The sequence below is a fragment of the Myxine glutinosa genome, chromosome 13, assembly GCF_964187855.1.
Source record: "Myxine glutinosa chromosome 13, kmMyxGlut1.1, whole genome shotgun sequence".
NCBI classification, from domain to species: Eukaryota; Metazoa; Chordata; class Myxini; order Myxiniformes; family Myxinidae; genus Myxine; species Myxine glutinosa.
The window spans coordinates 55,128,584-55,156,088 of record NC_136273.1 but is presented as its reverse complement, the minus strand read 5'-3'; the positions used below and the strand labels follow the sequence as shown (position 1 = coordinate 55,156,088).

At 46.9% G+C, this 27,505-nt stretch overlaps 1 protein-coding gene across 2 annotated transcripts in view; it reads right to left on the bottom strand.

The window, feature by feature from the left end:
- Positions 1-27,505, bottom strand: part of LOC137419035 (LIM/homeobox protein Lhx9-like) — a 212,661-nt gene that overhangs the window by 97,174 nt on the left and 87,982 nt on the right. For both annotated transcript variants that reach the window (XM_078767524.1, XM_078767523.1), the window contains exon 3: positions 24,070-24,479. In XM_078767524.1, the coding sequence (XP_078623650.1) occupies positions 24,070-24,418 (349 nt within the window). In that variant the 5' untranslated portion in view covers positions 24,419-24,479. The remainder of the gene's footprint in view (positions 1-24,069; positions 24,480-27,505) is intronic.

The following is a 27,505-nucleotide window of genomic DNA, read 5'->3' as shown; positions in this document are numbered from 1 at the left end:
TAGCCGAATGAATTCTTCAGATATCTCTCCCATCTCTCCAATCTGTTATCTGTCCTCTCCTCCCGTCTCCTCTCAATTTGAACAGAGCTATTGTGAATGAACCCCAGCCAGGCACACATCCTGTAATTTAGGTAACTACATCCACCAACACTTCCTGATAATCCCATTAATTTATGGCATGTTGCTTTTCCCCATTATAATATGTTGGGTGCTGTTTTCAAAAGTCGGTGTTTTAAGATTGATCCCCCCATTGGTGAAATGGAGCTCATTAAATGGCCATCTTCTTTTCCGAGTCTAACAATAGGCATCTTCAGCAGAAATTCCCCTGTTTATCAGTTACGTGCTTTATATATTTTTAAGGAAATGTAATTCAGAAACCAGTGCTACCTCTTGTTCAAGAAAGGAAACAAACAATGGTATGTTATAAGAGACCATTTAGAAACAATGGCTGCTTAATATGAATGGCTTTGTGTAACTCTAAACAATATTCCACCCATGTATGCGAGCAAATACATCACCGTCATGCAGACAAAGCAAAACGGCCACATACGCATTACATGTATATATATTTGTATAGAGATTTGACTGAGATTTATTTATACATACATACATATTGTTGCGGATATGGGATTTGCATCCATCCATATCCGCTTGTAAATATTCCCCTATTTCCTCAATACTTCCCAACTATCCCCAATCCCCCATTCCCTAGTCCCATTTTCTGTAAACAACACTCTGTAGACCCGACCTCCCCCTATTTCCCCCATTAAATGTCGTGCCCAGGTTCACCGCATCTCATGTAAGACAACTATAGGACATCTTGCTAGTTATTCTTAGTCTATGTCAGTTAAGGACTCGTTTCCATTAATTCTGACCCTTCGTTGCACCAGAATGTGATTGTATGGCACCGTTAGGAAGTTTAGGACCTCCCGATACCTCCCCGCAGCTCTTCCTCACGGTTCAGCAACAACAACAACAACAACAACAGCAACGGCAGCGGCGGGCGTGGGAAGTGCGCGTCCTCACTCCGGCTTGGTTGGTAGGGGGTGTTGGGAGGGCACCAGGCCTTCCCAACGAGCCGCCATCGAACATGTGCTCGACGGGGTTACCAAATAGGGGCTCCCTGTCAGCTCCTCATCAAGGGCGGAGCCCGGTAACCCCCGCACCCAATGGAAGCGGCGGACTGGCCCCAGTGGGGCGGAGCCAACCAGCCGAGGGCGTGTCACTCCCTGCTGAGCATGCGCAGGGAGAGGGAGGTGACGTCAGATGCGCGCTGAGCTTGGAGCAAGCGAGACCACCTCCGAGCGCTGTGAGGCCTCCCCGCATCTTCTGGACTGGACCGTGCTTTATCCTGTCCCCGAGCCAAGGTGCACCTTGTGCCATCGAACTACCTGTCCCTCCCTGCCATCAATCCCTGTGTAAGTCAGCCTGGTTCCGTTTGTCTGTGGTCTGTCCGGGAATAGATAAGATTGTATTTAAGTGCCCATCTCTTCTGTGTCTTTTACCTCACTCTGCCGTGTAATCTACCCCCTTTTCTCCACCACTGTAATTATACCCTCCTCCGGAGGTCTTGAGAACTGTACCACTTGCGTCGTTTCCTCTTTCCCAGTCGTCGTGTCCTTTCCATCATTGATTTGGCATAGCGCGATTTGGTCAACGTCTGGGTGAATCGGGTGAGTTGGGGAAGAATCGGGGGAACTGTTAGGTCGCAGCAATACCACCGCTCGGTAAATAACATCTAAACCGCGTCCGTAACAATATATATATATATATACATACATACAGTATGTACATATTGTATGAAGCTCGTTCAAACCACTGACTGATATTAATGTTTGGTACCTTCCAGGTGTCGAAGAAAGCTGAAATTTGGCGTGCTGACAGACATCAAAGCCGGTACACTGAAAAAATCACAGAACCGTCGGAAAGTGTCCATAAATGAAAATTTACCTTCTGAGCTGTAAACGCATACCTTAAACAATAACTAGCATTTGAGAATTATCATTTCTATAACTGTAAACCGTGAAATAAACACGACAATAATGTCCATAAATGAAAAAAAGAAAACGCGCCTGTAAATCAAAATTTACGTTTAAAAAACCACAAACGCATTCGTTAAAAAAATTTAAAACATCAATCGATATCTAGCATTTGTAAATTGTAATTTGTATAACTGTAAACAGTGAAATAAAAATCGCAATAAAAATTTATGTAAAAGCCATAAATGTGTCTGTAAAATAAATAAATAAATAACCGAAATTGATATCCAGCAGCAGGTCGGTGATGCTTGTCTATAATCATAAAGCCTTTATTTATTACTAGCTGAGGTACCCGGCTTCGCCCGGGTTGAATAAGAATAATACAAATATATGATGAAACTAGAACGGGCACTCGGTAGAGCGCATACCTTCGCCGCAGATCGCGTTATAGTGATGACGTCTTGGATGGACATCCTCTTCTTCAGTCGCTCATAACTTTGAGTGAAATACGATCGAGTTAAAAATAGTCAGAATTTGAGCAAATCTGTTTCATTCGTTTGTTAATATGCCTCATCTCTTGACAAATCTGCAATTATAATTTTTTTTGAGGTTGAAATGATCGCGGGAGATTGCGTTATAGTGATGACGTCCTGGATGGACATCTTCTTCTTCAGTCGTGCATAACTTTGAGTGAAATACGATCGAGTTAAAAATAGTCAGAATTTGAGCAAATCTGTTTCATTCGTTTGTTAATATGCCTCATCTATTGTCAAATCTGCAATTATAATTTTTTTTGAGGTTGAAATGATCGCGGGAGATCGCGTTATAGTGATGACGTCCTGGATGGACATCTTCTTCTTCAGTCGCTCATAACTTTGAGTGAAATACGATCGAGTTAAAAATAGTCAGAATTTGAGCAAATCTGTTTCCCAAAATCTAATCAAATGTGTCCCGTATAATAACCAATCATCCCACCAAATTTCATGCAATTCGGTTGAATACTTTTTGAGTTATGCGATTAACATACACACACACAGACATACAAATAAATACACAGCGATCAAAACATAACCTTCCGCTTTTGCGAAGGTAAAGAACATGTATATTTTAGAGCAATATCACAGTACATTTCCTACATGACGTCTTGTCAATTTTCAATTTCTCAAAACCTCTTGGTGTACAACATTTCTGGTTTTCTTACTTGGTGCCAAGACATAAAGATTGCTTGGTTTTCCAACCCTCGAGCAGCCCACGTACAGCTGGCCATGGGAAGTACCCGGCATTGCCGGGCGGGGCAAGGGAGGGGAGGAGGAAGGGGAGGGGAGGGGAACGGGGGGGGAGGGGAGGAGAGGGGCGAGGGGAGAAGAGGAGGGGAGGGGAGAAGAGGAGGGAGGGGGAGGAGGAGAGGGGAGAAGAAGAGGAGGGAGGGAGAGGAGGGAGGGGGAGGAGGAGAGGTGAGGGGGAAGGGGGAGGGGAGGGGGAGTGGAGGGGGAGGGGGGAGGTGAGGGGGAGAGGGGAGGGGAGGGGGTGAGGGGAGGTGAGGGGAGGGGGAGGGGAGGGGGGAGGGGAAGGGGGAGAGTGAGGGGGAGGGGGGAGAGGGAGGGGGAGGGGGGAAGGGAGGGGGGAGAGGGAGGGGGAGGGGGGAGGGGTGAGGGGAGGGGGAGTGGAGGGGGAGGGGGAGTGGAGGGGGAGGGGGAGGGGGGAGTGGAAGGGAAGGGGAGAGGGGGTGAGGGGGGAAGGGGGAGGGGTGAGGGGGAAGGGGGAGGGGGAGGGGAGGGGGAGGGGGAGGGGAGGGGAGGGGGAGGGGGAGGGGGGAGGGGAGGGGGAGGGGGAGGGGAGGGGGAGGGGGGAGGGGAGGGGGAGGGGGGAGGGGAGGAAGAGGGGGGAGGGTAGGGGGAGGAGGAGGGGAGGAAGAGGGGGGAGGCGAGGGGGGAGGGGGGCTTCGCCCGGGTTGAATAAGAATAATACAAATATATGATGAAAAGAACATGTATATTTTAGAGCAATATCACAGTACATTTCCTACATGGCGTTTTGTCAATTTTCAATTTCTCAAAACCTCTTGGTATGCAACATTTCTGGTTTTCTTACTTGGTGCCAAGACATAAAGATTGCTTGGTTTTCCAACCCTCGAGCAGCCCACGTACAGCTGGCCATGGGAAGTACCCGGCATTGCCGGGCGGGGGAAGGGGGGGAGGAAAAGGGGAGGGGAACGGGGGGGGAGGGGAGGGGAACGAGGGGGGGAGGGGAGGGGAACGGGGGGGAGGGGAGGGGAACGGGGGGGAGGGGAGGGGAACGGGGGGGGGAGGGGAGGGGAACGGGGGGGGAGGGGACGAGAGGGTGGGGAGGGGAGGAGAGGGTGGGGAGGCGAGGGGAGGAGAGGGGAGGAGAGGGTGGGGAGGGGAGGAGAGGGTGGGGAGGGGACGAGAGGGTGGGGAGGAGAGAAGAGGGGGGGAGGGGAGAAGAGGGGAGAAGAGGGGGGGAGGGGAGAAGAGGAGGAGAGGGGAGAGGGGAGAGGGGAGAAGAGGAGGGAGGGGAGGAGGGAGGGGAGGAAGAGAGGGGAGGAAGAGAGGGGAGGAGGAGGGGGGGAGGAGGAGGGGGGGGGGGGGAACGGCTAGCTTGGCAAGTGATAGCAGGATTTGTACTTTTATTTTTACCTCAATGAGGGCTATATATATTATCCATGCTTGGAGCCTTCAAGTTCAACATAACGTTTTTTTATGAAAAATAATGCAGATGTATAACAATCCACCAATGCAAGTTCAGAAATGAATGCAGATCCTTTACTTTGCGATACAAACGCAATTCCCGCCATTTCCACTCACGATCGAGGCCCTCCACAGTGGCCGTTCCTCTTCTTCCTTCTACAACTTCGTCTCACTTCTTTCACTCAAAGTCAAAATGTACGAAATTCTGCCGCATGAAATTATGTAGAGGCCTCGTCGGGGGGATATAAGGTACATAAGGAAGGCGTTGTAACAGAAGAATCAAAATAAAAGTGGAAGAACATGAGGAAATGGGAGCTATTCTGGACCCACAGCCAAACCCGACAAACCATTGCAATACACCCCGAACGTCTACGTCGCCACAAACCACCATGGAATTGCAGGTGGCGCGGTTTTTTTAAACCATTGATATTAAAATAAAACGTAGCCTATAACCACCAGGATTTTATGCTGATTCCGAATCTGTGTCTAAAACTTTTCTCCGATGTGTAGTTCTTGAGTTATAAGCGGACATCCAGACAGACACACATATACACACACACACACAGACACTCCTCCTTTATATATAGAGATGTACCTATGTATGATGAATGGTATGTTATTGCGTACACAATGTGTAAGCATACCCCACGTGTGTGTGTGTGTGTGTGTGTGTGTGTGTGTGTGTGTGTGTGTGTGTGTGTGTGTGTGTGTGTGTGTATGCGTGTGTATACACACACGATATATATATATATATATATATATATATATATATATATATATATGTATGTATATATATATATATATATATATATATATATATATATATATATATATATAGATATATATATATATACAGTGGGGAGAACAAGTATTTGATACACTGCCGATTTTGCAGGTTTTCCCACTTACAAAGCACGTAGAGGTCTGTAATTTTTATCATAGGTACACTTCAACTGTGGAAGACGGAATCTAAACAAAAATCCTGAAAATCACATTGTATGATTTTTAAGTAATTAATTTGCATTTTATTGCATGAAATAAGTATTTGATACATCAGAAAAACAGAACTTAATATTTGGTACAGAAACCTTTGTTTGCAATTACAGAGATCAGACGTTTCCTGTAGTTCTTAACCAGGTTTGCACACACTGCAGCAGGGATTTTGGCCCACTCCTCCATACAGATCTTCACCAGATCCTTCAGGTTTCGGGGCTGTCGCTGCGCAACACAGACTTTCAGCTCCCTCCAAAGATTTTCTATTGGGTTCAGGTCTGGAGACTGGCTAGGCCACTCCAGGACCTTGAGATGCTTCTTACGGAGCCACTCCTTAGTTGCCCTGGCTGTGTGTTTCGGGTCGTTGTCATGCCGGAAGACCCAGCCACGCCCCATCTTCAATGCTCTTATTGAGGGAAGGAGATTGTTGGCCAAGATCTCGCGATACATGGCCCCATCCATCCTCCCCTCAATACGGTGCAGTCGTCCTGTCCCCTTTGCAGAAAAGCATCCCCAAAGAATGATGTTTCCACCTCCATGCTTCACGGTTGGGATGGTGTTCTTGGGGTTGTACTCATCCTCCTTCTTCCTCCAAACACGGCGAGTGGAGTTTAAACCAAAAAGCTCCATTTTGGTCTCACCAGACCACATGACCTTCTCCCATTCCTCCTCTGGATCATCCAGATGGTCATTGCAAACTTCAGACGGGCCTGGACATGCGCTGGCTTGAGCAGAGGGACCTTGCGTGCGCTGCAGGATTTTAATCCATGACGGCGTAGTGTGTTACTTATGGTTTTCTTTGATACTGTGGTCCCAGCTCTCTTCAGGTCATTGACCAGGTCCTGCCGTGTAGTTCTGGGCTGATCCCTCACCTTTCTCATGATCATTGAGGCTCCACGAGGTGAGATCTTGCATGGAGCCCCAGACCGAGGGAGATTGTTTGTAAACCTGTAGTGAGATCTTGCATGGAGCCCCAGACCGAGGGAGATTGACTGTCATCTTGAACTTCTTCCATTTTCTAATAATTGCGCCAACAGTTGTTGCCTTCTCACCAAGCTGCTTGCCTATTGTCCTGTAGCCCATCCCAGCCTTGTGCAAGTCTACAAATTTGTCCCTGATGTCCTTAGACAGCTCTCTGGTCTTGCCCATTGTGGAGAGGTTGGAGTCTGATTGATTGAGTGTGGACAGGTGTCTTTATGCAGATAACGAGTTCAAACAGGTGCAGTTCATACAGGTACTGAGTGGAGAATGGGAGGGCTTCTTAAAGAAAAAACTGACAGGTCTGTGAGAGCCGGAATTCTTACTGGTTGGTAGGTGATCAAATACTTATTTCATGCAATCAAATGCAAATTAATTACTTAAAAATCATACAATGTGATTTTCAGGATTTTTGTTTTAGATTCCGTCTTTCACAGTTGAAGTGTACCTATGATAAAAATTACAGACCTCTACGTGCTTTGTAAGTGGGAAAACCTGCAAATCGGCAGTGTATCAAATACTTGTTCTCCCCACTGTATATACATATATATATATATTATATATATATATATATATATATATATATATAATTATATAGATATATATATATATATACATACATATATATATATACATATACTGTATATATATATATATATATATATATATATACATATACTGTATATATATATATATATATATATATATATATATATATATATATATATATATATATATATATATATATATATATATATATTATATAAATAAATATATATGTATATATATATATATATATATATAGTATATATATATATATATATTGTTGCGGATATGGGATTTGCATCCATCCATATCCGCTTGTAAATATTCCCCTATTTCCTCAATACTTCCCAACTATCCCCAATCCCCCATTCCCTAGTCACATTTTCTGTAAACAACACTCTGTAGACCCGACCTCCCCCTATTTCCCCCATTAAATGTCGTGCCCAGGTTCACCGCATCTCATGTAAGACAACTATAGGACATCTTGCTAGTTATTCTTAGTCTATGTCAGTTAAGGACTCGTTTCCATTAATTCTGACCCTTCGTTGCACCAGAATGTGATTGTATGGCACCGTTAGGAAGTTTAGGACCTCCCGATACCTCCCCGCAGCTCTTCCTCACGGTTCAGCAACAACAACAACAACAACAGCAACGGCAGCAGCGGGCGCGGGAAGTGCGCGTCCTCACTCCGGCTTGGTTGGTAGGGGGTGTTGGGAGGGCACCAGGCCTTCCCAACGAGCCGCCATCGAACATGTGCTCGACGGGGTTACCAAATAGGGGCTCCCTGTCAGCTCCTCGTCAAGGGCGGAGCCCGGTAACCCCCGCACCCAATGGAAGCGGCGGACCGGCCCCAGTGGGGCGGAGCCAACCAGCCGAGGGCGTGTTGTCACTCCCCGCTGAGCATGCGCAGGGAGAGGGAGGTGACGTCAGATGCGCGCTGAGCTTGAAGCAAGAAAGACATCCCTTCCGAGCGCTGTGAGGCCTCCCCGCATCTTCTGGACTGGACTGTGCTTTATCCTGTCCCCGAGCCAAGGTGCACCTTGTGCTATCGACCTACCTGTCCCTTCCTGCCATCAATCCCTGCGTAAGTCCGCCTTGTTCCGTTTGTCTGTGGTCTGTCTGGATAAGATAAGAAGGTAATTAAGTGCCCATCTCTTCTGTGTCTTTACCTCACTGCCTTGTAATCTACCCCTTTTCTCCACCACTGTAATTATACCCTCCTCCGGAGGTCTTGAGAACTGTACCCCTTGCGTCGTTTCCTCCTTCCCAGTCGTCGTGTCCTTTCTATCATTGATTCTATCATTGACCCCGTAATCGGGGTCTAGTCGGGGAATAACTGTTCAGTCGCGGCAATACCACCGCTCGGTAAATAACATCTAAACCGCGTCCGTAACAATTGGTGTCAGGAGTGTCGGATTCGAACCTGGGACAAAATTTATTTAGCCCAAATTTTGGACACCAATTGTGTTATTACCGTAACAATTGGTGTCTGGGTGTGAGATACGGACCGGAAGCGCGCTTAACGCGCTCAAAATTACAAGTCACCGAAATTTGATTTTGTTTTACAAAAAACCCGAATTTTGAAAGTCGCGCTATGGGAGATCAAGACGGCTGGGTTCCGGTAGAGGAGAGTGAGGCAGGGACGATCCAGGACCAAATTGAGGGACATGAGGAGAGCGAAGCAGTGAGGGCGGCAGGTTCGCAAAATGGCGTCCTCGCGCACGAGGTTACGGGCGCCCAAAATGGCGCCTCGCACATGGCTACGGCGACCGCACCCGCGACCGTAGCAACACCGCTGGTGGATTCGAACCTTTTTTTCCTGCAAATGAGGGCCCTTATGGGACAAATGGGAGACCAAATTGGAGGTTTGAAAAACAGTATAGAGGCTCAGAGTGAGCAAATGGGGGTAATGAGGGCTGATAGTGAGCGATTGGGGAGCGAAATGGGGGGCAAAATGGGAGAAATGGGGGAACGGCTCGAAGCTAAATTAGAGGAGTTAGACAATGGGATAGAAGGGGTGAAACATGGGTTAACAGGGGTAGAAAACAGAATGGCCGCTCAAGAGAATCAAATGGAAGGGATGAAAAAGGGGTTAGAGGGGTTAGAAAACAGTATGGAAGGCAAATTGAGGGACATGAGGGACCAAGCGGAAAGGGAAGTTAAAAAAATGGGGCAGCAGATAGAGGGGGTCAGAATGGGGGTAGAAACTAAATTGGATGCTCACAGGGAGGAAATGGAGCAGATGAGGGTGGCATCTGGGCAGGAGATGCAAGTGATGGGAGAGGAGATCAGAAGAGGTGTGAATGAGGAGGTCGGAGGAGTGCGCGAGGAGATGAGGCACTGTGAGGAGCGCATGGAGAAGGAGGTGAGAAAGGGGACTGTAAAATTGCAAGGTGGTATAGAGGAGTTGACGCTGGGAGTGGAACAGCTGACGGAGGGACAAAAAGAACTAACGGAGCAGGTTCAAAGGAACACTGTGGTACTACGAGGGTTAAAAGCGACATAAAACGACATAAAAAATGACTTGATAGCGACACAGAGGCAATGTCAGATGGTACGTGAGGGACTGACAACGAGGTCGGACGAGGTGACACAGGTAATGGAGACGAAGGACCGGCAGGTGAGGACGCACATAGAAACGGTCAAGGTAGCCTTAGAGGATGAACTTGAGGAGACGCACCGGGAAATAAAAGAGGTGAAGCAGAAATTAGAAGAAGTGGAAGAAGGGGTGAGCGAAATTAAGAAGCGACGGAGAGGGGATAAGAAAGAGATAAAAGAGGAAGTAAAAGAATTGGTCCAAAGTCTGTGTTCGGATCGTGATGATGTGCTCATTAACCGGATGAGGGATTCGCAGGTGATGGAGGAGAGCGAAGGGAAAGAGGACCCGGTGTAAGTGGTGACCAATATGGTCGTGCGTATGATGCGCCAGGTGATTTAATGAGCTTGGGGGTCGAGATGGACCCGGGTGTTCGTGAGAGGCCGTTGGTGAAGTGTGCGACAGGTCTGGTGTGCGAAAAAGGAGGTGTGCGAGAAAGTCCGACTCTGGGGTGTGTGAGGAAAAAGGGCGTGCCAAGGAGTGAGGGTGCTGTCGAGAGTGAGTCGGTCGTAGCGCGTGTGCGAGGGAGCACATGGAAGCGCGTAGTGAGGAGTGTTACGGAGGGTGTAAAGGGAGAATGCACGCCTGTGGTGAGTGTTACAGAGGATGTAACGGGAGAGGGTGCAAGAGAAAGATGTGTGACGGAGAGGTGCATGGGGAAAGAGTGCGCTGTCAAAAGTAAGGAAGAGTGTACACCTGTGGTGAGTGTTACGGAGGAAGTAACGAAAGAGTGTGCGCAAGAGGGTGCGCAAGAAAGGTGTGTAACGGACAGGTGCATGAGGAAAGAGTGCGCTGTCGAGAGTAAGGGTGAGTGCGCGACCGAGAGTGGAGGTGAGAGTAGTAAGAGTGACACGGAGCGTGAGTTGGTTGTGACAGGTGAGAAAGGAAGCACACCTGGAATGGTAGAGCGTGTGTGGGAATGCACGCTGGAATTGGTAGTGAGGCACGTGGTTGGGTGTGCGAGTGAGAGCACACCTGTGATCGTCACAGAGGAGTTGACCGAGGAGGGGGCGCGAAGAGGTGTGTTGGTGAGGTGTGCGAGCGACGAATGTGTGCCAAGGTGTTCGGTGGTCAGGTGTGTGACCAAGTCTGTGAGTGGAATGAGTGTAACTCGGTGTGTAAGAGAAGGTGCAATGACCAAGAGCAGGGAAACGGCTGGATGTATGAGCAAGAAAGGGGTAGCGTATGCGTGTAAGCATGCAGGTGAGGCATCGACAGTAACCGGGTTAGCGGTTAGAGAGACTTATAGCCGAATCGGGCCCTCGGTGCGTGCCGGGTTTCGCGTGCCGCGAGAACCAGCGGGGATCCGAGCCACGGCGGGTTCGAAAGGACCGCCGTACGCGATCCACGCTGGGCCTCGCTTTGAACGGCCGCGTCCGTGCTCCACTAGGCGGAGCGGGCAGCCCGATAGGAAGGGTCGTCATGGCGACCACTTTTTGTTGAGGCATTCCGGCAGGTCGAGATCGGGCCATGGGATGGCTCCGTGCCGGGATGGTGCGTGGGACCTCGGCCCGGGTAAACCTCCTTCCCTGCACCGAATGCGGGACGTATCCAGCCGCTGGCACCAAACAACCCGCATTCATGGCTTGGCTGTACGAAGCCGAGCTTTAGAAGTGAATTGGCGCACCGAGAGGCATTAGTAAGTAGACTGTAATGACGAGGATAGTGTTTTGGCCCCGAAATTAGAAAAACAAAATTTGATGATTGGCAAAGGATTGACAGTAATGATTGGCAGATGATGGGTAGTGATTGGCAAATTTTTGATTTGTTGAAATTTGATGTGCAAAATTGGTAGTGGGAGATGCCCGATGTGGTGGGATGGCAACTCTGTCATCCCTCACAAACTGGGGGCAAATGCGCTATAGATTATGGGGTGTATGGCAGTGAAAACTAGCCCGGGTGGGTTAGGTTATATTGATAGGGACTAGAGGTGACTATGGGTGACAAGAGTTAAGTAAGAGACTTGGTACCTGTAGTGGGGACGTAGTAGCTTAGGGTTTGATAATGACGTGGGAGCGCTGAGTGTAAGGGAAGACGGAGGAGCGCGAGTTTTAGAAGGGAGTAGACAGAGCAGATGATGCAGTGTGAATGGAAGTGCTGGTGAGCAGCTTCAAATGAGGCAACGGTGAGGCAATGCTCCGAGGTGTGTGTGAGTGTACAAGTGATGAATGAGAGAGCATTGCGGATGAGTGTCATGGTGAGTAGTGAGTGTTGTGGATCAGCGCGAATGCGCTTGGGGGAGAGAAGGGTGCAGGCGGCACCAAGTATGAGAGCACAGGTGTGCAAGTACAGGTGTGTGGAATATATGGAGCAGAGAATGAGTGGTGTGGAGAGAGTTGGAGTAAGTGGTACGGAGTGGTGTGCATGGTGCGAAGGTGTGGATGGGGGAAGAGTGGACCCCCTTTTCACGAGTACCCGGGGAGGGTAGTTTAAAGAATAGTTAGAAGGTATAGGTAAATTGTGGTTGGATATTGGCATTTGTGGTGCGGTTGCAGAATGGTATTGTGGCTGGGTGCATTGGTGTGGTGAAATTGGCTGGTCGTGTGGCCTGTTAGTATGAGTGTGAATGGTTGGGCACTCCGCCACTGTTAGATGTCGGCCAGGTGAGGTCGCAGGTGGGCTCTGGGAGCCGTTAGTGTCAGTGGGTGCCTGAGGATCCCGGGTGTGGATCGGGCAGCCCGTGCCAGAGAGGGCACTGAGGGGGTGAGAGTGCGAGAGGGCCTTCCCCAGTTAGTTAGGTTAGGGTGAGGAGCAGGTGAGCTCGGTAGGCAACAACAGTGGTGGAGGTGTGCAGGTGGGCGGACCAGCTGGGAGCGTCACACGACCCAGCCACCGAAATTGTGCGGGGGCACCGAGTGTTGAATCGGGGAGTGAGACCCAAATTGATGGTGTGCACCACAGATGGTCAATGGGATTTTGGTTCTTTGGACCATATAGAGTAAAGAGGGCCAATGGTTTGGCAGGAGAAAGACCCCGGGTAATGTAAAGTTGTTAAAGTCATTTAGGAAATAGTTAGGATTGATGAACCTGTCGCACCATACGCAGCCACTTACCTGAGGTGATGATGATGACTCCACACCTGTGTTTTCTTTGTTTTGTGTTGCAGGAAATGAGAATTGCTGTTTGGATTCGTGAGACGCATCACGACGTGGATAAGACGTTGGGGTGATTCCATCTCTCCCTCCTTAGGAGGGACTGATGATGAATTGGTGATGGCAGATTTTGATGTTGAGTTGGAGATGGCAGATTTTGATGAGAGTTGGAAATGGCAAATTTGATTGGTTAGGAGGGAGAGAAGACGAATTTGGTTTATGGGAGGAACGGGGAAGACAGTAGGGACGTTTGTTGATGTGTAAAGTAGATGTTTATGGGTAGTGTTGTGTTTTGTGGATACAGTAAGGGGTAAGGGAGGGGCAATGGAGGTTACCTGGTGGGGGGGGGGGGGGCGTACGGTAGGAACGTACCTGTCTCACCTGGTTCCCATGTGCCCCCAGTGTGCATTACCTTGTATTGCATGCACTTTTGCGCCCTTACCACCTTACTCACTTGTCTTCTTTTGTCTCCCACCTCTGAGGATCTGGCTTTGGGGCAGAGAGAGAGGAGAGAGAGGTGCTGGCTCCGCAGTTGTGGGCCTGTACTTCCGCTGCTTGCTGCCTGGATCGATACACCATATGGACCGCAATTTTTGTGGCCGCCCACAATGGACCGCAGTTCTTTTGCGGTCAAGCACCACCCGTGGATGGACCTCTGGGTCAACGTGGCACCTATGCCATACAGGTGAACCACTTTTAGTTGGCCCCCTGACGGCGACAATTGAGAAATGGACGTGGTTGGCGCCTTTCTTTATTTCTAAAGAAGCCAGAAGGCCAAGTGCACTCCATGAAGGCAAGACCAGCGGCAGAACATCGGCCGGCTGCGACACCACCGGTGACCATGGACACTTAATTGTGCATTTTTATGAACACTTTATTGGTGCACCGGATGGTGCTGACTGTGCGTAATGGGGTGGTGCTTTTGGTGCTTGGACGGGGTGCTCTGCACATTATTAAAGGCTGCAGGGCCACAGGGCACTCGTGGGTTGGTGTATCGATGCTGGCATGCATGCTCTCCCTATGCATAACATCTGCATGTGTTCCTCAAAGAACAGGTCCTGGATCGTAGTGTAAATATCAGTGTTGTATAAATAATGCTCCCTACCGGCTGTATGTTTAGTTTGAGGATGCTTTCCGTGATTCGGTTATCCTGTGGGTGTGTTTCTGTTAGGAGAAGGGTGCAACGTCGCAGGGGGACATATTTACTCATTTGTGAACATCTGTAAAACTGTCGCACTCAGGGTTGAGTTAATAGTAGAGGGAACTACATCTGAGTGCCACACTAAAGTAGGTAAAAATTTATCGGGTTGGGACGCCCCGAGGTAGAGAAGGGTGCAATGTTGCGGATATGGGATTTGCATCCATCCATATCCGCTTGTAAATATTCCCCTATTTCCTCAATACTTCCCAACTATCCCCAATCCCCCATTCCCTAGTCCCATTTTCTGTAAACAACACTCTGTAGATCCAACCTCCCCCTATTTCCCCCATTAAATGTCGTGCCCAGGTTCACCGCATCTCATGTAAGACAACTATAGGACGTCTTGCTAGTTATTCTTAGTCTATGTCAGTTAAGGACTCGTTTCCATTAATTCTGACCCTTTGTTGCACCAGAATGTGATTGTATGGCACCGATAGGAAGTTTAGGACCTCCCGATACCTCCCCGCAGCTCTTCCTCACGGTTCAGCAACAACAACAACAACAACGGCAGCGGCGGGCGCGGGAAGTGCGCGTCCTCACTCCGGCTTGGTTGGTAGGGGGTCTTGGGAGGGCACCAGGCCTTCCCAATGAGCCGCCATCGAACATGTGCTCGACGGGGTTACCAAATAGGGGCTCCCTGTCAGCTCCTCGTCAAGGGCGGAGCCCGGTAACCCCCGCACCCAATGGAAGCGGCGGACCGGCCCCAGTGGGGCGGAGCCAACCAGCCGAGGGCATGTCACTCCCCGCTGAGCATGCGCAGGGAGAGGGAGGTGACGTCAGATGCGCGCTGAGCTTGAAGCAAGAAAGACGTCCCTTCCGAGCGCTGTGAGGCCTCCCCGCATCTTCTGGACTGGACCGTGCTTTATCCTGTCCCCGAGCCAAGGTGCACCTTGTGCTATCGACCTACCTGTCCCTTCCTGCCATCAATCCCTGTGTAAGTCCGCCTTGTTCCGTTTGTCTGTGGTCTGTCTGGGATAAGATAAGACGGTAATTAAGTGCCCATCTCTTCTGTGTCTTTACCTCACTGCCTTGTAATCTACCCCTTTTCTCCACCACTGTAATTATACCCTCCTCCGGAGGTCTTGAGAACTGTACCCCTTGCGTCGTTTCCTCTTTCCCAGTCGTCGTGTCCTTTCTATCATTGATTTGGCATAGCGCGATTTGGTCAACGTCTGGGTGGAATCGGGGTCTAGTCGGGGAATAACTGTTCGGTCGCGGCAATACCACCGCTCGGTAAATAACATCTAAACCGCGTCCGTAACAATATATATATATATATATATATATATATATATATATACATATATATCCACATACGTACATACATACACATGCATATATGTAGGTTATAACTTGCTTTCCTTTTTTTCTCGTGATGTAAAGCTCATGGAGGAGCTTGCGCATACTGTATATCACATGCAGTTCGTGCAGGACAAAGTCATTAGTAGACTTCAGTGTACTTTTATTTAAGTTATAAGGAGATCAGTAGACAAGGGACAAACACGTATGACATAAGAATTTAAATCTGGAACCCCGCCTCATGAGTCAGGGATTCAGCTGGGAACATTCTCAAGCCAACGCGTTGTACACATAGCGCTACTGCATCACAAAATATGAGACAATCAGAAGGGTTGTCCCCACTGCCACTTGTCTTGTCAATATAGGAGTGTTCAAACTGCGGGTTCTGTGGCTAAAAGTTAGTCTCTTGTAACAATTTCAGCGTATTGTGTTATCTGTTATGCCATGTTATACAAACGGAGCCATTCTAATGTTGCCACCCTGTCTCAATTAACTGCAAATTACAGTAAATTTTCTTTTTTTTTTAAGCGATGCATGGTGTCACAGTTAAGCTGGGATGTTCTGCACCAGCAATGTTCGACGTTTACACCGAAAGCAATTTTCACGCAACGTTCATCGTGAACCTTAGCGCCGGTAAGAGAAGCAAAACTAAATAAGCTTAGCGGTACAAGAAAAAGTCGACACGAGAGGAGGCCAATGGACCTCCTCTCATGTGGCTGCGCTGCATCCACACACCCACTCAAAACCCCCGACACAATCACCCAAATCCACGAGCACACGCTCCCTCCATGACACCAGCCGCACCCACGCCAAATACCAATGCAACCCTCTTATCTTCAACCCTCTTACCTCTTATCTTCTCTTATCTTCCCCCATCCAAAACCTTGATCTTTTCTACCCCCGTTAATTCACCCCCAGATCCACTTTTTTTGAAAAACCGACTTCTTTCCTGGAAGTTCCAGCAGTGTCCATGTGTTTTATACCTCAACCTCTTCCCATTCCTCCTCCCCCCTAGCTCTCTCCCTCCCACAGATCTCCCGATGTCCCTGTTTTCTGCTGTTGTACTTGTGTGCTTCCCTCTCTCTCCCATCTTGTCTCCCACTCCCTTTATTGTATGTTTTGTGTGTCCGTTTGTTTTTTTTGTGATTGCTGTTAGCTCTTACACGAGCCTCGATCTTGTATACAAAAAAACAAAAAACAAATATGCACTCAACACAGACGATTGAATTTGTCGACTGGGTGTGCCTAGTGTCGTTGAAGCTGAGATTGCAAATTGATCGGTTGATTTGGTTGGGGTTGGAGGAGGGCGGATGTTTATGGCTGTGCCACAGGCATAAATTGAGTGATTGGGTTGAGGTTGAGGGTAGTCGGGAGGTGTCAATGTGCCTCGTGTATTTTTGTTGATGCCACCAGACAACATCCACAACTAAGAGAATCTGTACGTGAACATCTCGTGAACACCTCTGTACGTGTACACATGACAGGGAAATGCTCTAGCAGGGAAAATGGCCTTAAAATGCATGTTGTTGTTGCTGTTGTATTCCTGGTCTACAATTCCTATGGCGTACTAAATAAAGCCTGTGTACTGTGTTGCTTTGCAAGAAAAGAAGTTGCAGCTACCAAAAGCCAAATAGATCAACGCAAACGGTTGTAAACACCGGAGTAAACGAATGACCTTCTCTCGAGCGTCGCCAAGGAAATCATAGTATGTGGCAGAGGAAGGGAAACCGGTGGCACCTGGCGCTTAAAAGCGGTTCCTCTTCAAACGATATGGGGAATAAAGCTTCTCGCAATATTTGCATATTCATAAACATCTCATTAAAATTGTATAAAAGCGATACCGGTGCACAATCTTGTATTTTGCGTATACGGATTCTAGGACCCCCGGAGATTTTTTCCAAACCCCTCACTAGTGAGGAACTGGCATTTCCTGACATCGGTGAGTAGGAGAGTGAAACACGATCAACAAACTGGTGCGCTATGGGATTAAAAAAAAAGCAACTGGTTCAGCTGCACTATGACATCAAATTGTCCGCCACCCGTGGTGTTGCCCTGCCAATCGGTACATAGGTACGCGTGAAGGTATCGCTTTCAGAAGTCGCGTGGTTTTTTGTCGAGCTGCTCCTGCCTTTTAAAAAATACAAATTCCATAAAGATTCCTATTCAGGTATACTATTAGCGTAAAAGAAACTACTATTTTACAAGACGAGATAGCATCTTACTATAATTCACCAAATGTCCGTCCGTCTGTCTGTCCGTCCGTCCGTTCCCAGGTACCGCAAAAACGGCTGAAACGATCGCAAATAAATTTTGGGTGGGTAATCCTGGGACCCCCTGGAGTAAAATAGGCTGTATTGTTTTTCCAACTTCAGCTTTGGTCTCCAGCATTTTCAGGTTTGGACTCCCGCCGAACGTTATTGTCCCGAATACTGCAAAAACGGCTGCACCGATTGCAACGATGCACCTCCATGCCCGTGAGGGTTGACCCCACTAGTCATTGTTAAAGCGTTCTGCTGGAGCCCCGGAGCTTAGCGGTTTGATTCTCTGACCGACCTTAAAAGTAGTGTGTGCTACTTCCTTGCCGAATTTTCAGCATTTAAGGGATGGAGCATGGATAAACCCTGCAGGTTGGCATCCATGGGGAGGAGAAAAAGTGGCCAAATTTTCCGCACTGTGTCTGAAATCAAGTCGGGTGTCGTGTTGTGCATTTTTCTGCAGGTGAATGATATTTTGTAGTATGCGATGGTTCAGTTTAACGAAACACCATGGAATTGTAGTCCTGTAGTATCCCTACACGATAAGATTGAAGGTCGAGGGTCATTACGTTGAATTAATGGTTAAAGACACAACCTGCATTATTTTACCCCATATGAACCAGCTTTAACAATACATGTCTCGTTGGTGTGATTACACCAACCAAAACCAATAACCAAAAGATTATAACCAAAAAGCATCAACACTGTAGGGGGAGATTATGACCTGGTACAGACACACACACACACACACACACACACACACACACACACACACACACACACACACACACACACACACACACACGTGTTAACAGATTACTATGGAATAAATACGTTTTGTTCCACCTTAAAAAAAATTGGACGAAATTTGATACAAATTGGATACACAAGGATGTGTTCGCACAAAATAGGGCAATGTTTGATGCTGTGTTCAAATACCAAATCAAATCTTGGGTTTAGGGTTCGGAACAAGATCATTGGTCATTAGATTGGGCACCGGATTCATTCCGGATACTATCACCTGCAGTTCCGATTCATTCAATGCTACATCACCCATAGTTCTGATTCATTCTGTATTACATAACCCACAGTTCTGATTCATTCAGCACTACATCACCCACAGTTCTGATTCATTCAGCACTACATCACCCACAGTTCTGATTCATTCAGCACTACATCACCCACAGTTCGGATTCATTCTGCACTACATCACCCACAGTTGGAATTCATTCTGCACTACATCACCCCCAGTTCGAATTCATTCAGCACTACATCACCTGCAGTTCTGATTCATTCTGCGCTACATCACCCACATTCAACGCTACATAACCCACAGTTATGATTCATTCTGCACTACATCACCCACAGTTCTGATTCATTCAACGCTACATCATCCGCAGTTCTGATTCATTCTGTATTACATCACCCACAGTTCTGATTCATTCTGCGCTACATCACCCACAGTTCTGATTCATTCAACGCTACATCATCCGCAGTTCTGATTCATTCTGTATTACATCACCCACAGTTCTGATTCATTCTGCGCTACATCACCCACAGTTCTGATTCATTCTGGCCTACATCACCCAGAGTTCTGATTCATTCTGCATTACATCACCTACAGTTCTGATTCATTCAACGCTACATCACCCACAGTTCGGATTCATTCTGCGCTACACCACCCACAGTTATGATTTATTCAGCGCTACATCACCCACAGTTCTGATTCATTCAGCACTACATCACCCACAGTTCTGATTCATTCAGCACTACATCACCCACAGTTCGGATTCATTCTGCGCTACATCACCCACAGTTCGGATTCATTCTGCACTACTTCACCCCAAGTTCTGATTCATTCAGCACTACATCACCCAAAGTTCGGATTCATTCTGCGCTACATCACCCACAGCTCTGATTCATTAAACGCTACATCACCCACTGTTCGGATTCATTCTGCGCTACATCACCCACAGTTCTGATTCATTCAACGCTACATCACCCACAGTTCGAATTAATTCTGCACTACATCACCCACAGTTCTGATTCATTCTGCACTACATCACCCACAGTTCTGATTCATTCAACGCTACATCACCCACAGTTCGAATTCATTCTGCACTACATCACCCACAGTTCTGATTCATTCTGCACTACATCACCCACAGTTCTGATTCATTCTGCGCTACATCACCCACAGTTCTGATTCATTCTGCACGACATCACCCACTGTTCGGATTCATTCTGCACTACATCACCCACAGTTCTGATTCATTCAACGCTACATCACCCACAGTTCGGATTCATTCTGCGCTTCATCACCCACAGTTCGGATTCATTCTGCACTACATCACCCACAGTTCTTATTCATTCAGCACTACATCATCCACAGTTCGGATTCATTCTGCGCTACATCACCCACAGTTCTGATTCATTTAGCACTGCATCACCCACAGTTCTGATTCATTCAGCACTGCATCACCCACAGTTCGGATTCATTCTGCACGACATCACCCACAGTTCTGATTCATTCAGCACTACATCACCCACAGTTCGGATTCATTCTGCGCTACATCACCTGCAGTTCTGATTCCTTCTGCACTACATCACCCACATTCAACGCGACATCACCCACAGTTATTTTTCAGTCTGCACTACATCAGCCACAGTTCTGATTCATTCAACGCTACATCACACACAGTTCGGATTCATTCTGCGCTACATCACCCACAGTTCGGAATCTTTCTGCACTACATCACCCACAGTTCTGATTTATTCTGCACTACATCACCCACAGTTCGGATTCATTCTGCGCTACATCACCCACAGTTCGGATTCATTCTGCGCTACATCACCCACAGTTCGGATTCATTCTGCACTACATCACCCACAGTTCTGATTCATTCTGCACTACATCACACACAGTTCGGATTAATTCTGCGCTACATCACCCACAGTTCTGATTCATTCTGCACTACATCATGCACAGTTCTGATTCATTCTGCACTACATCACACACAGTTCGGATTCATTCTGCACTACATCACACACAGTTCGGATTCATTCTGCACTACATCACACACAGTTCGGATTCATTCTGCACTACATCACACACAGTTCGGATTCATTCTGCACTACATCACACACAGTTCGGATTCATTCTGCGCTACATCACCCACAGTTCTGATTCATTCTGCACTACATCACCCACAGTTCTGATTCATTCAACACTACATCACACACAGTTCGGATTCATTCTGCACTACATCACCCATGGTTCTGATTCATTCTGCGCTACATCACCCACAGTTCTGATTCATTCTGCACTACATCACCCACGGTTCTGATTCATTCAGCACTACATCACCCACAGTTTTGATTCATTCTGCACTACATCACCCACAGTTCTGATTCATTCAACGCTACATCACCCACGGTTCTGATTCATTCTGCACTACATCACCCACAGTTCTGATTCATTCAACGCTACATCACACACAGTTCGGATTCATTCTGCACTACATCACCCACAGTTCTGATTCATTCTGTGCTACATCACCCACAGTTCGAATTCATTCAGCACTACATCACCTACAGTTCTGATTCATTCTGCACTACATCACCCACAGTTATGATTCATTCAGCACTATATCACCCACAGTTTTGATTCATTCTGCGCTACATCACCCACAGTTATGATTCATTCAGCACTATATCACCTACAGTTCTGATTCATTCAACGCTACATCACCCACAGTTCGGACTCATTCTGCGCTCATCACCCACAGATTGATAATGCTTTCTTTCTAAAGACAGAACACCTTGTGCTTCTTAACGTTTCATACTTTTATTTTGTGCTTACTTTAAGGAATCGGTTGATCAACAAATATATGTCTCCAGTTTAAATATTAATTCTGACATACGGAGAGTCCTCCAAATCGCAGCGTCATGACAATACATTATTTTGAGATGCATGTCGACATGAAACGTTATTTTAGCTGTCCGAATGGCTTGTCGCGTAACAAACCAGATCGGAAACTGGCTTAGTGATGGGAATAAATGAGTGGCTGTGAGTGTGAGGATGTAGGTAGTGACGTACATCAGGGATCAGTACTGTGCCAATTATTATTCATACATTTCATCATTGATTTGGATTGTGGAACTAAGAGTCCGATTCTAAATTTGCATATGACAGTCGAGATACTTTAATATATCTGGCAAAAGCTTGGCAAATGTAGTTAAACATAAATAAATGTGCTGGGGATGGATAAGAATAATGAGAATAGACATTGCGTCATACAAGGGCAATTTTGGAGCATGTGACGCAGGAGAAAGATCTAGTGGTGGTAATAGATATGGAGGAGGTAGAGGAGGTAAGAAGACACCACAGTGCCAGTCAGCTATAGTTAAAGCTAACGGGGTTTCAGGTTGTATTCGTATTGGAATCAATTAGAAATCAAAACAGGTGGTGTTAACACTGTACAGGAATTTATCGATGCTTCACCGAGAATATTATGTGCAATTGTGGTCACATCTGAGGAAGGATGTAGTTGCCATGGAGACAGTACAACATAGGACCATGAGATTGATTCCAAGGCTAGCTAGACTAAGATATTAGGAATGACTGAAAGAGACAGGACTTTATACATGAGAAAGGAGGCAATTGCAAGGGGATTTGAGTGAGAAGTTTTAGATTATGAAGAGCATCGTATAGAGAAAACAAGCATTCTGAGTATTGCGCTGCAATACATGTCCCCTCCCAAAGTTCAAACTGCCATAACTTTGTCAAAAATGATCGAAACGTCGTGTAGTTCGAACCTGATCTGTAACTTATCATGAGGAAACCATGTGCCAAGTTTGAAATCATTAGCATTAAGAGTTTAGAAAAAAAGTCCGGAAAACTGTTCTTTGCGTGACGGACTGACGGACTGACAGACTGACGAACGGACGGACAGACTGACGGACTGACGGACGGAGGGACGGCGTGCAAACCTATAGTCCCCTCCGGTGTACAACGGTAGGGGACTAATAAGAGGATAGTTAGGACAGGATAGAAGGCAGGGATCTTTCAATAGGAGAGTAGTTTAGGCATGGAATGGTCTCTCTAAAAAGGAAGTGGCACCTGAAAGGGTAGATAGGTTTCAATTTGATTTAGATAGGTATCTAGATGTATTGGAGAAAGAGAGCTATGGAATCGGCAGGACTTGCAGGTAGCTTGCATGTGGTTGGATGATGTTTTATGGGTTTGGTTTTAGCACAGGCTTGATGGACCGAATGGCCAACTGCAATGTCAAAGTTCCTTGGACATCCTTGTTACCTCCACCACCGAAGGTGGACGGAGGTTATGTTTTCACCCCTGTCTGTCTGTTTCTCTGTGTGCAGGATATCTCAAAACGTTATGGACGGATTTGGACGATATTTGGTGGACACATTGAGTGTGTGACAAGGATGAATTTATTACATTTTGGTGAAGATCCGGATCCAGGTCGGTACGAAAATTTAAAACATTTTTAGTGATTCTTCAATGTGGAGAAATGTTACTAAAACGATCATATATATTATATATATATATACATATATATATATATATGTATATGTATATATATATATATATATATATATATATATATATTTATATATATATATATATATATATATATATATATATATATATATATATATATATATATATATATATATATATATATATATATATATATATATATATATATATATATATATATATATATATATATATCAGCACGATATCTCTAAAAGTTGTGGATGGATTTTGACAAAACTTGACGGATGAGTTGGGTAGGTGGCAAGAACAAGCCGATTCGATTTTGGTTCAGGTCCGAATCCAGATCCGGTCTATCAGTGGGATACAAAACATAAACTGTTCAGCCTGGCGGAGGTATGTGCTCTACCGAGTGCCGCTGTAGTTTCATGCAGCATCATGACGTGACAGGTCATTGTAACATGCAGAATCATTATGTGTAATATTTTCTTTCGAACACACATGATACATGTTGACCACATGACATATTCCATTTTGACCTGCAGCATCACGATGTTTTGTCATCTGATAAAATGTTGTCATTATTATTTCATTTTATAATGCAGCATTATTGATCGAGACATAATTATACCGAACATAAATACAACGATGCATCATGCAGTGTCATCATGTGTGCTAATATGCCATTTTAAGAACATGCCAGATGAAGTGTGACGTCATTTCTATTCCATAGAGCATCAGTAATATAAAGTGACATTCCGTTATTGTTTCTGGTTCCCCAATGAGTGCCTCATGTTGTGTGTTTGATGTACATGAAGAATGGACGAAATATAATAAATACCCAGAGGTAACGTCATGTGAGCATGTCATAGCACCCCTTGTGTACGCACGTGGCACGTACTTGAACTGTAGTCCAGCATGTCCCCCGCATGCGGTCCCACCGACTTGCGCTTCCGAGGCCGCGGTTTCTGCGGTCCAGCCCTGCCCCGACCCGCCGCCTGCGCACTCCGCAGCACCTCCTCGCCGGCCTCCACCCAAGCACCGCGCAGCCCCTCGGGCGCTCCTAACGTCGTGGCCGCGGGATTGTCATCTCGAGCTGAAGCCTCCTCGGCCTGCAGGAGCCCTTCAAAGTGCGGGCGGCAGTAAACGAGCGCACCGCGCATCCCGAAGTGCTCTCCCGGAGTCAGAGGGCGTCGGCACGCCGCGCACGAGAAGCAGCGCAGGTGGAACACGAGGTCGCGGGCTCGCATCACCAGCTCCGAGGCGGAGATTCCCAACTGGCAACCTGCACAGCGCTGCGCTGAGAATCGGCTATTGGGGTGTAGAGAGGCAGATAGAGAAAGAAAATAAAACAACAAATGACATCTATGTAGGTCCTTTCAATTGTATGAACATACTCCTTAAAAAACAGCAACTCTAAACAATTTTGGACATTCCCTGCCTGTACAGGTACACACTTCAAATATGTTTCGCCCATCCAACGTTTTCTTCAAAAACATTCACTCTCCTTTTCTTCCATTCACAAGCCAGTTTCAGATCGTCATTGCACCTCGATCATCAACCTTTTCCAGCACAACCTTGGTGTACCATTTGTGAACAACTGTCTCTCCAACTCGTATGCGATGCTCTCCCGAAAAGCCAGGCTACAGTGTAGGGAAGTAATTCCAAAGACACTTTCCCACTGGGTAATGTCTGGTGGGTAAAGTCCCACTTTTGCCATGCCTTGTCTCAATGCTCTGCCTCACTCCCCTGCTTCACCCAGCCCCCCCTGCCTCTCTTTCTCTATTCTTTCCTGCCCATTGGACTAATTGTGGGAATTTGTGCCATGATTTATGCATTGATTCGACTTTATATTCATTCCGAAAAAATTGTACAACCCTTTTGATTTGAACTTGAATGCATGTGAGTTTATGGATCAGCATTCCACCTTCAATTCCTCAGTTGACATGAGGAACACCTTGTATCTTCTTATCCTTATCTTCCCTTTATAAGGGGTGAGGTCCAAAGGTACCTTGACCATGATAATCCTACACTTCCCTCTGTCCTCAGCTAACCAGCTCCACTCTCCAACCACCCCACCTTACTGATATCCCTCCTCACACAATCCTCCCATCTCAACCGTTGTCTACCTCTTTTCCTCCTACCTTGCTCCTTCAGCCTATCCACTCTCTTTGCCATTCTTTCTTCCCCCATCTGCACCACGTGTCCAGCCCATCTCAGCCGGCATTTCACCAATCTCCCACCAAACTCATCCGCACACCAATCTCCTCCCTCACTTCATCCATCCTCCTTCGATCCACCCTCTTCACCCCCATAATCCTCCTGATCCAGTTGTTCTCGCAAATCTGCAGCCTCTGTTGGTGTCTCTCTGTCAGTGCCACCATCTCCAGATGGAACGGTAGGCCGGCATTACACACGACAACAGAAGCTTTCCTTTCAATCTCCTTGATATCTTTCTGTCTGTCATTACTCCTTCCACCCTCATCCATGCATTCACACCCACCTGAATTCTCCTGCGCACCTCTGCCTCTGATTTACCATCCCCAGTTCCTGTTCCCCCTCGATACTCAAACCTATTTCCTTGTCTGATCTCCTTCCCCTCTAACCTGATATTAATTTATTTTCTCTGCTGCCAAACCCACATCACCTCCATCTTCTCCATGCTCATTTTCAGCCCATGTTTCTCAAATTCCTCCTTCCATTCCCCTCGTACTTCCTGCATCTCCCGCCCACTCTCCACCACAACAGCCATATCCTCTGCGTACAACAACCTCCCCAGGATGTCTTTTATGTTTACCAGGTCCATCACCATGACAAATAGGAGTGGGCTGAGAGCGCTTCCCTGCCTCAAACCGAAGTTCACACTCACGAGATCACGGCGAGGTCACGTCTTTTCGAAGCTGCTCCATGCGCTCACGCTTTCGAAGCTAAGTGATATTTCTCAATTGTGTTTTTGTCGAGACTGTATCTATCTTTCGGTGTATGTACCTATAGCGTATCTTTTGGAAAATTTTCGGTGCTAATTTTTCGTACATGTATACACAATCGTCGGTTAATGGTATCGAGTATTCTGCGGCCTAGTACTCGTAGGCTTAGACTACCGTACCGTCTCCGACCTTGTGGTTTGTTTTTCTCTCAGCGATTCGTCGAATGCGCTGAAATTATTTTCGTTCTCTGTTTCGTACCAGTCGTTCACCCCGTACCTCCTTGTTTAATATCTGTACTCCCCAAAAAAAATAAAAAAAATAAATAATATATTTCCTTCCCAGGTCTTATTCGTTTATTTGTTGTTCTTTTTGTTCGTTCGTTCTTCGTTCGCGATCACGCGGTTAGAAATGTATAATCTCTCCCCTGAACAACTATTTTCTCTCATATATTATAACACCCTTTTCTTCTTTTCCGACAAAAGGATGCTTTCGTCTTGCTCACCAAATCTATTCATTCCAAAAAATATATATAATACCATCTCTTACAGTTCCTCCTTTCTACATTCCCTAAACTATCCAGAACTCCATCCCTCCTCCAGTGTCCTCAAACGTATTTTTGACTCGAAGGTCTCAAACTCATTTTGCAAAAAATGTTCGTTTCCCATGAATCGTACACTTTTCAAAATCCAATCTCACCCCTCCCCTCCAAATCCTCCCCATCACCCATCCCTTTCAAATCTCCCCCCTTGCCCCTTCCCTCCCCCTCCCTCCTAAACTCCCCCCACACCCCTCCCCTCCGAGACTCTCCCTCGCTCCTCCCCTCCTAGACTCCCCTCTCCCCCTCCTCCTCAAAGCATCCTCCCTGCTTCTTCCTCCTTCCAACTTTCACCTTCATCTCCCCAAACCTTCTGCCTTGCTCTTCCCCCTCCTCAAATAACACCTCACTGTGCCTCACCCAATCTCCATCAAACCTTTTGTCCGCCCCATTCTTCCCTTTCTCCAAGCTATTCTGAAATCTCTGACACACCTTCAACAGCTCTCCCTACCTCTTCCTCCTCTTCCACATCTTACCCTACCCCTCCCCCCCCCCCCCTGTTCTGGACCCGATGCTCCCCCTTCCTCTTCATTAACGGTATGGACCTCAAACATCCGGGGCCTTCGCTCAAACTTGACTGACCTCTCCATACAGGTTGCTTCTGACAAACCAGATGTGATCTGCTTAACAGAAACTTTCCTCCTTCATGATGTCTCTGATGCCTTGGTATCTCTCCCAGGTTACTCCCTCCTCCGGTATGATAGACCTGAGCCTCGTCCTGGAGGTGGGGTTGCTATCTTTATAAAAAACTCTCTTCCTCACTCGCCCTCCACTGCCCTCTCTCCACCTCACCCCCAGGAATACCTTTGGCTACG